The following is a 10,441-nucleotide window of genomic DNA, read 5'->3' on the forward strand; positions in this document are numbered from 1 at the left end:
ATTAAGTACCTAATTAAATGCCAAAATTACGGAAAAGTTGATTTATTTAAACTATAATGATTTCGTGGGTAATGTTAACTTTTTTGTTAATTACTTCATTTACCTACTTAATAGAAAATATTAAATTCACAATAACCTAATATACGACTTCCTTTATTAGAAGAATTTAAATGAATGAAAACCGAATACAATGTATGTTTAGAAAACATGATCCTCTTCAAGTCAATATCAATACCGCGGAATACAACAATGGTCTTAAATTGCCTACGACGGTTTTAAGTCATTGACAAGCAAAAAAAAAAAGAAAAACAACTCCATCCATCCAAAACCTTGTGCACCAACCATCTAAAATTACTACACATACTTCATAATTTTAAATTATTATATCTGCTGTCCTAATTTATCAGAAGAAGCTAAAATATCTGCAAAAATGAAGCTGCTTGAAAATTCAGGAATTGAGGCCATTAACAACCTTCTTTGTCTGGAGACAGGCGACTCTAAAATTATTGGCAGGTAAAACTTAATTTTAACATTTTATTTATATTTAAAAGTAAAGGAGATTCAAGGTAATTTATAGGCTAGAATAGTATTAAGGATGAGCCTTATCTAAAGACACTGTAATTGCATTTTAATTTCTTTAATCAACTTTTAATTGCAAGAAGTTTGATCTTTATAGAACCTACATTTTTTGTGTTCGTAATTATTGGTAAATTAAGTTTGATGAGAAGTTGCACTATCACCTGTTGTAAAATAAAAAAAAAGAAATTTTTGTTTTCAACATGAAACACTGTGTATTAGACTTATCAAATAAAAATAACATGTTTAATTAAACTGTGTTGATAACTCTATGAATAAAAAATTAGGTATGATAATAGGATTTTTGCAGTTCAGTCAGTTTTTTAAAGTATTAACAAAGTATATTTATTAACATTTAGGACAAAGCAATTCAAAAAAGATTTGAAACGAAATATTCATTAAACTAGATAAACCAATTTTGTATATAATGTTGTCTTTCCGTCTGTTTTACATTTATTATTTTGTTAACTATTTATAAAGTCATTATTTGATTTTTAAGGATTGAAAGCTATTCCTGCAAAATGATCGGCTCCGAGAAACAACAATATAAAAAATTCTCCGGTGGACGTAGCCCAAGTGCTGTCGAGGCCTTGTCACCGCCCACAAACGGCTACGGCGGCTATGCCTTCTCAACATCGCCCTACAGCCGCAGCAGGACATTCTCTCGCAGCTCTGGTTCAGAGGACGAGAGTAGCAACGGCTTGCCGGTCCTGTGTGATACCATCAACAGGAAGACATTGTTCTACTTGATATCTACGCTGAACGCGGCCTTCCCTGATTATGATTTCACTGATGCCAAGTCCTCGGAGTTCACCAAGGAGCCCAACTTGCAGGTAAAGTTTTAAATAAGAAAAGAAATAGATTTTGCCCTTTGAAAACCTATATAAACATTCTTTATCATTATCACTTAGTTATTAATTAATCTGTATTTTAATACTTTGTCTTACAATAATGTCTTCATTAATGGTAAGCACTTAATTCCTAGACATGTTCCCTATTGTGAAAATTAAAATACGATGATACAATTTGTTAAAAAGGTACCTACCTATGTAATACTGATCTAATTCTAATTTTAGTTTGTAACAAGTAACGTTGACAATCTCTTGAGTGTAGCGGCCAACTCTCTGTACGGCAAGATCCACGACCAGCTGTGGATCACCTTAAATAAGGAGATCAACCTTATGGACTGCGACATCTACTCGTACAACCCGGACCTTGGGTCCGACCCCTTTGGCGAGGAGGGCTCTCTGTGGAGCTTTAACTATTTCTTCTTCAATAAGAAGCTGAAGAGGATTGTGCTCTTCACCTGCAGGGCTCTGTCTCCATTCAGTCAGGTTAGTAACATGCTTGGATGATATACACTAGTATGTTAAAGAATGGTTTTTATGTATTAGCTCAACGGTCTTTCACAAGATAGATTTTTGTTACCTTGCACTGCCCTATCTATTACATTCTGTAAGGCGAGGGGGAATTCAAATCACATATAATTCCTGCGTTGTGGATAGTTATGAAACCACAAATTCTATGAATGGTATACATCCTCTAATTGATAATAGCTAAAATAAAAAATGTATCTTAAAACTATCCCAATACTTAAATCTATAAATCATATTTCCCGAACCCATGCCGGGACATATGTGAAGCTTCCATGATTGGAGTACTCGATCGATTCATTAGTTACCGAAATCTTAAGCTTCCGACAAAAAAAGTAATAATTTATAGAATAGGATGACCAATTTAAAAAGTAAATAGTTACATCATTTATTTATCACTTGATGACGTTTAAATGTTTTCTTTTTTAAAATATTTGTTAAGTAAACAAACCGAAACTGAATGTTTTGTAGGTAACAAATGAAATATTAAATATCTACCTTATTCATAGTAGTATTTTAACTTTATCATGGTGAAATACCTACATATAATAAAAAATCAGGGGTGTATATTCTGCACAAGATTAATTTTTTCCCCTGCTGCAAAATTTTCAATTTTTTCCCCTGCTAGTTTTTTCTAGCAAGGAAGGGGAAAACTATTTTCAGAGTCAACTAGGACGTTACAAATGCATTCTCCCTAATTTGTTTTTAAGAATTTGTTAAACTTAGAGATGTAGATCTATAGTGTTCTTTAATTCGTTTTTAAGAATTTGTTAAACTTAGAGATGTAGATCTATAGTGTTCTTGTTCTTATGAATTTGTTAAACTTAGATATGTAGATCTATACCTATTGTTCTTTTTCTTTATTTTCTTTACCAACATTTGAATAATACCTATAAAAAGAGTATTAATATTAGTGATGGCAATCCGTCGAATTTTTGGGCCGGATTCGGATTCCGGATTCTTAAAAGAATCCGTCAAAAAAAGTGGCGGATTCCTTGCGGATTCCGGATTCTTATTTTTGGCGGATTCCGGATTTGGATTCCGGATTCTAGCAATGTTTTAAGACTTTTTTTAAAAATTAAAAAATTTAAGTGCTTCATATGTCCAAAAAATTAATGTTTTTGGTTTTTTCTATAATTCACTTCCGAGAATTGAACCAGATTTTAAAAGATATTATATATAAAGATGATAATCTTTTTCTTTAAAAAAGGGGAAGTTGAAAGAAAAAACTCAAGACGCTAATTCTAGCCTACCAATTCAGAATCCGGAATCCGCTATTAAAAAACGGATTCCGGATCCGGATTCGGATTCCAAAATTGACCCAAAAATTGGGCGGATTCCGGATTGCCAACCCTAATTAATATATTTTTATTTTCAGCAATTTTACGAGTCTGGCTATTGTTCAAGCGAAGCTATGGAAGAAATGGATTATTTTGATTAGTTCACATCAAGAACAACCATATACATACAACACAGCATAGGAATCCAGTTAATATTACTCTACATCTATCATATATTATATTACCATCATCCCTATGTATGGAAGGAAAATCCTGAACTTAGTGCACATTCTGATAACTAAAACAACTATATCTAAATCTAATGTATTTTAATCAACATCAATATTTTTTATTCGCACTTTTACTGATCTGAGGTTTTTGTAATTTTTATTAGATAATTTAGACTTCCATTATTTTATATTTAGAATATATAATTTAGAGCATATTTATTCCTAAAATCAAAATTTAAAAATATTAAGTTTCTTTAATTTCAAGATATTAGCGAATAATCAAATTTACTAAGATTAAACTACACTTCCCTAAACCTCAGATTTAAGCAGAATTTATATTTTAATGCTCCTTGTTTTTCTTTTAAACTTTTTTTTGAACATCTTGTAAATTGAGTAAATTGGGGGTATCTTTGGTTATTGAATGTACCTCTATTCGTACACTAAGCGATACAAGTCACATTTATCAATCAATAAGTAAAGAAATAAATGTTTTATACTCAAAACCATCATTATTCACATTAGAATTATTTGCTGTTACTTTTAACTCCTCTTTCACCAATGCAGCTGTTTGATAAAAGTCAAATGAATTTAGAGCAACTAACACTCAAAATCAATTGGAAAGACTTGTATTTCATTTAACATCATCATCTTTAATGTTCCAGAGTTTTTTTTTGTTCTTGATTATAATAGTATTAAGACTTATTTTGGCAGGAATGGTGCAATATTGATCTTTAAAGTATATTACTTTAATTAAATTGCTTATATGATCCTGAAATATCATTACTTTATGCTTTTCTAATCATATAAAATTAAACTTTCCTACATTATGGATAAACTTTAGCATGGAAGTCAAGTTTGATAGTAAAATCTCCCATTTTTGAAAGAAATTTCTGCAGAGTTCTTTTGTACACCCTGTGCACAGGCCTTTGTGCAAAATCTAGTGCACAATACGTTCACTAGGTGGCACACTGGTGCTTTGTTCGGGATGTATGCTTTTTGTTTTATTTGACCAGGGGAGAAATCGTGTAGCCAACCGTAAAATCATTATTCGGTTGACTCTACGAATTTATCATTCTTGATTCTTTCATTTTATTCTCTCATTTCAACAATTTGATTAGATTTTCAGCAATTTACTTTAAAATTTATAGGTAATAGTTTAAAAATTCCCATTTTATTCTTTTTAAATTAAGAAATTTAAAACTTAAATATCTTTGCTTTTATTGTTGAAATGAGACGCTCGAAATGTACCGAAGACTTGAAATTTAAATGTTTAAAAGTAACCTGACAAAGAAATCAATTCGTTTTCAAGGCAGAGTTATTAGCGGACATTTAAATTCTACTTTTCACTACATTTTGAGGACTTGCGCTGATGAGAATTTGAAGCTAGTTCAATTCTTTATGCGCATATGTTATATATTTATATTATTGTATTATAACATACCTATTATTATTCGTTTTATTAAATTCATCTCACAGATTTCATATTAAATCTTTAAATTTTGAAGCCATAAATTTTTAAGTACTGTGAGACTTTTCTAAATTTAGATCTCCTTAAAAAATAACAGTCAAACCCTCACCCCATATAATTTATTTTTTTAGAAAATGTGATAAAAAATCCTAAAAAAGTTCTTTCATTTTGTAATCGTGTATTATGTATATAAAAATATTGTATTGAAATCAACAAGAAAAAGTGACAAAGTGAGAAATTTTTCCCATGAACACTTTGAATTAATTACGCGCCGTTAAACCCCCGCAGAGACTTTTGTGAAGGTACAAATTTTGTACCTACCTAGTACTGATAACCATAAGAGCATACTTGATCAAAATATGCTCGGACAATTTTACAAATATAAGTGATACTCTTATCTCTACCAGTATACATATGTAATAAAATATGTATATGATTACCAAACCAAACCTCATGTCAAATGTAGTACAAGGTACAATCTAGAATGACCGCCCTCCACACAAACACTCCACCCCTCTCTTCCCCTGAAATAAGTTTATTGGATGGAAAACTGGTTTCAAAATTGTCACGAGAGAGAGGGCTGTGTCCAAGAAAGTGTATGTGCCTGCCTGTGGGCGGCTCACCAGATTGTACATGATATTTGTGTGTGCAGTGATCCTTAACCTGACACTTGGAGGCCTTGTCCTGGCGCCCTGGACTCTCCAAGTGCCACCTTCATATTTATTGATGCGACCAAAACTCGCGACTCAGGCTGCTGTGTAGTTCACCACCTGAGCCTATCACAAACAAAGCTCCTGGCCCAAACAATTCTGCCTTTTGAATCTGGAGAGTGTTAACAGCTTCAAAATAACAGGACAGGAAAATGCTTCAGTTATTCATATCTTCTATGAATTTTTGTTGAACATTCTTAGGCATCAGATTGCTATGTCTATGCTACCTGAATGTGTTATCTTTCCTCGACTGAATACAAGATACTGATGAGTCATCTTACCGTTGAATTAGCAGATCTCCAAATTCAAAATAAAGAATCCTAAAGCCAGCAGTTATTGCAACAAAAAGCCGGAACCCGAGACTATTCTCTCTGCATGTCTCGAGTTTCTCAGCACTGGAAACAGTATTCTGGCGAAATTATTATTAATGTATCTCTTGTTGAACAAAATCTAATTATTATTATTTATGTAAACGAACTGGATTTCCCAAATTAATGTATCTTTGGCCCACAGATTTGTGGGTCGGGGAGACCTACCACAGAATGTGCAAATAAAGTAAAACCAGAATTATTAGTATTCTTTGTGATTTAAGCTACTTTATACTTGAAATTTGTTCGTTAGTCTGCTTATTAATTAAAAGGAGGTAAACATCTTAATATAAAAAAAACGTCAGAATTTTTACAAAATTTTAAACATTTATATTGGATTAAACTTTTAAAGGTCCGGATTTAGTTCTAATTGGTTTTGTAATGTAATAATGGGAAGGATCTTGTAATATTTCAGATTTAGTTCTGGTTGGCTCAGGGGTGTATATTCTGCATGGGATCCCCTGCTCAGGGGGGGAGGGGGGAAATAAAAAAATAAGTGGTTGGAGGGGAAAAAATGTAAAAATTAAGAAAATTGAAAACATTTTTTCCATTTCGCCCCCCTCCTTGGTTAAAAAAACTAAAAAATGTGTGGTAGGAGGGATAAAATAAATAAAATATAGAGTTCTTTAAATATTTTTCTATTTTCCCCCCTACTTTTTAAGAAAAATCTAGGGGGGAATAAAAAAAAAAATTTTGTAGCAGGGGAAAAAAAAATCTTGTGCAGAATATACACCCCTGGGTTGGCTTTAAAATTTAATAATTAAAAGGATATAAAGCTCTTGGTGTATCGTACTGTTGACTTAAATATATAAGAGCGACTGGATGTCTGTAGCTTAAGATGGTTCTCCTTTTCAGTTATTATTCTTATAGGTCCAGGGAAGGTTTATAAATAGAAAATAACCCCTAATTTATTTTTCAAACTTAAATGAAAGTGAAGCGTTGGGCTGGGTAAGTTTCGTGATTACCTTACTTCACCTTTAACTCCCAAAGTTATTTTTTTTGCCGTTTAAGAGAACATTTAATTCAAACTTTAAAATCATTTACGACTGTTAAGCTTTAATGGACCATTGCAAGATGTAAATTTTTTATAATTAAGTAAGTCTTAAATACATATAGCCAAACTTTGATTTTAGAAAAAAAAAATGGAAAATGATTCCTGGCACCGTTAAAGAAGTAAAAAAAAACTTGCATATTAAGTCCAACTCCTACTTTGCTTACCTAATTAAAACGATGTTAGTATGTATGTACCTATGATCTCGCTATTTTCTTGACCAATATGAGAAGCTTAATAACTAAACCCCCCCTCCCCCCCCCCCCCCCAAAAAAAGAGAATGTTCTTATAAAACTAAAATGTAAAGTGGTGTATTCGTTAGCTGTTATATTTGAAACATATATGTATTGCCATCCCTAATTTTGATTAATAATTGGCATGTCCAAATCTAAGTATTACAATTTTGAAAGGGTTTTAAGATTAGGATGACCGGTAGCTTATCTACCAATGTAGTAAAAAATCCATTCATATGAAACAATTCATTATATATTGACATTTTAAAAGAATGATAAACTCGTGACAATGAAATCTTGTATAAAGTTTGAGGACATGAATACATGAGAATGTTTATATAAACGTATGCAAATTAAAATTACTTTTTATTGTTAAGTGAAATGTTTTGCTTAGCTCTGGAAAATTATAACGAAACTGCTTTAGCCGGAAAAGGACCTCTTAAACAATGGTCTTCATAAAAAGCCTTTAAGCCTTAAAACTCACACCTTTACCGAATTTTAGCACAACCTACACCTAACATTAACTAAGGAAAAGAATTTTGGGACACTTAGAGTTAGAAGGCTGGACCTATGAGCAATGAACATCTACTCTATATTTAATTTGGTCCTTAGGTGTGTCTGTATTGTTTTAAACATATTAAAAGGGGGCGGTAGGTTGTGCTAAAATTCCGTAAAGGTTTGAGTTTTAAGGCTTAAAAACAGTAGTACAACGATAATATTCAATAAGTATAATATTAAAATTTATTTTGTCTTTAGTTCTTTTCAATAAGGAATACACATATTTAGTGAATATTAACGATCTGCTACTGTTATTAAGCCTTAAAACTTACACCTTTAAGGAATTTTAGCACAACCTATCTCCAACTTTCTTTAAGGAAAATAATTTTTGGGGCACTAAAGTTAGAAGGCTGGACCTATGAGCATCTACTCTATATTTAACTTAGTCCTTACCTAGGAGTACTGTATTGTTTTAAACATATAATATTTCTGTTTTCAGTTTTTTTTACACGAGAAATTTCTTGTGAAGATTTGTATTACATATGAGCATTGGAAGGACTGATCGAGAGAGAGCATTTTCTATATAACTCACTTTGTCCGTTTGTCTGTTCATAACTTTACTGGTTATTGAAGGTTTGTATACCTAAGCGTTTTTCTAGAAAAAAAATATTAAAATTTGCTTGAATTTCTTGGAAAACATAAAATTTAGAAAACTATTTATGTAAAGAGATGGGGGCATGACGTGAAGTATATTTATATAAAAATGAGGGCTTGATAAACTTGATTTGGAAACAACTACTGCTGCTTAATCTTCGCAGTGGCCACAATAATAGTAACATGTGTTTATACAAAGCGGATAGCAGTACAGTTCCACAAATAGTAGATTAAGATCTAATGATTTAGTTTGGGCAGGAAAGATAATCTGGCGCTTTTCCTCAAAGTTCCTGTTGGTCGCTGGTCTTCCCCTTACCTTCGGTGCCTATAATGTGGTGCCCATGCAGTACCCACTAAGAAATAATCTAACCTGAACTAAAGTAATAAACCACCGAAATCTTTTCTCTCTTTATTTTCAACTATTTAAAAGGGATTGGGATTTCTATAAATAACAAGCCACTTTAAGGGAAAATGCCAAAAATGAATTTCCATTAGTTTCTTGGTAGCTTATGAAATCTAATATAAATCATCTACTGGGCAAGTCAGTCACAGCCATCATCAATCGCAGCCAACATAAGCCACTAACACCATCAGCCGAATACGCAAATTTTATGCAGCTGCAGTCACTTCCATCGTTATCAGCTTCAGTCGCGCGACTTCTGACCCTTCGATTAATTCATAACACATCAATAGTTTTTATTTTATTTTCACTAAAACCGACTAAAACCTTCTTAACTTTTAACCATACTAAATATTTGTAAGATTATGTTTTAAGCTGTTCTTGACATTTCATATGATTTTAGAAAACATCCTAAGATAATTGAAGCCACTCTATGCCAATTTAAGAAATCAAGTTTGTATTGTGTTATTAATAAACATTGAGGAAAATATATAAGTATATTCTATGGGTCATTCAAATTAAACTTAATTTAGATTATAAGAATATTTCAAGTATACTGTTATAAAAGTATTTTAAGCTTTTTTTATATAAATCTTAGCTATCCTCACTCTGTCTGTATTTATGTATGCAACGTAAGATGTCCAATAATCAGTATTTGTTACGTATTTTAATTGTAACTTTGGGTAATTTTTAAAAAGCCAATGGCGTAAAAATGATATTCTATTAAACTGAAAATACATAGGTAATTTGTGAACAAATTATTTAATTTTTTCCTCCAAATTTGAATTTAATGGGTGTCATTAGAACACCTTTTTTGAGAACATTATTAAACGGAGTAGTAAAAATTAATCAGAGATTTAAATAAAATTTTTGATTGCGTTCATACTCGTTTTTCATCTATTATTAATCTGTTTAATAATAACTGGGCAAGTTTCAGGGATTAGGGATTTATGTATGCATTAAAAATTACAATAAAAGATAATTTGTATTTTACTTGTTGTAATAAAACCCACATTATTTGAAGTACATTAGATTTCCGAATTACAATTTTATAATTTAAAAAGTTACTCTTTCCTAATCGCTGATTCTGTGAGGACTTGCACACATGATTAAAATTTGGAATTTTCCTAACTTAAAACAGGGCTAGTGGAATTTTCTTTGCGTCAAAATATTAAGCAGCAGGATGGGGACAGAAATACCAAAAATTATGACGAAATTTGAAATAGAAAAAAAGGCGTCCCAATTTCTGCCCAAAACTTTTCCTCTAACTTTAAAATTTACTCAGTGGTCTTAAGGTATAAGACAATGAACAGTGATTTGTTGTACACCCCGATCACCTCTTCTGAATCGTAAAATTATTGGTGGACACCCAATCAAGACATAAAAAATTGAAGCCAACGAATGAGAGACCATATTTACAAATCTTTGGGACCAGTTTAATTAATAGTCTAATATCTCCTTCCTACCTGACATTTACTACCTAATTCTTTGTAAACTTTTCAAGTTTTTATAGTAATCCTCATTTTCCTTGATCAGGCCCTCTTTTCATTTAAATCTTAAAATTGAAAAATAATATTATGGAGATTATTCATTAAAATTA

The 10,441-nt window shown here is 31.5% G+C and overlaps 1 protein-coding gene across 8 annotated transcripts; it reads left to right on the forward strand.

The window, feature by feature from the left end:
• Nucleotides 1-200: 200 nt before the first annotated feature.
• Maf1 (repressor of RNA polymerase III transcription Maf1) lies at nucleotides 201-6,204 on the forward strand. 8 transcript variants are annotated; one of them, XR_013878187.1, is made up of 5 exons: nucleotides 203-513; nucleotides 1,076-1,409; nucleotides 1,653-1,910; nucleotides 3,328-3,603; nucleotides 3,780-6,204. XR_013878187.1 is itself a non-coding variant. In XM_080156050.1 (4 exons), the coding sequence occupies exons 1-4, from the start codon at nucleotides 431-433 to the stop codon at nucleotides 3,388-3,390; spliced, it is 738 nt and encodes a 245-aa protein (XP_080012176.1). In that variant the 5' UTR covers nucleotides 201-430; the 3' UTR covers nucleotides 3,391-6,204. The 8 variants fall into 8 exon arrangements, 1 of the variants encoding a protein (XP_080012176.1); XR_013878198.1 differs by having other exon boundaries at nucleotides 3,328-3,553; nucleotides 4,818-6,204; XR_013878194.1 differs by having other exon boundaries at nucleotides 3,753-3,962.
• The last annotated feature ends 4,237 nt before the right edge of the window (nucleotides 6,205-10,441 follow it).

The sequence above is a fragment of the Acartia tonsa genome, chromosome 1 (assembly GCF_053477335.1).
Source record: "Acartia tonsa isolate MP-2025a chromosome 1, ASM5347733v1, whole genome shotgun sequence".
Classification (NCBI taxonomy): domain Eukaryota; kingdom Metazoa; phylum Arthropoda; class Copepoda; order Calanoida; family Acartiidae; genus Acartia; species Acartia tonsa.

What these genes read in the sequence shown, in the direction of transcription:
- Maf1 (XM_080156050.1), top strand. Translation starts at nt 431, where the DNA reads ATGAAGCTGCTTGAAAATTCAGGAATTGAGGCCATTAACAACCTTCTT. An exon ending in GACTCTAAAATTATTGGCAG is followed by an intron (nt 514 to 1,075) that starts GTAAAACTTAAT and finishes TTGATTTTTAAG; the next exon opens with GATTGAAAGCTATTCCTGCA. An exon ending in CTCTGTCTCCATTCAGTCAG is followed by an intron (nt 1,911 to 3,327) that starts GTTAGTAACATG and finishes TTTTATTTTCAG; the next exon opens with CAATTTTACGAGTCTGGCTA.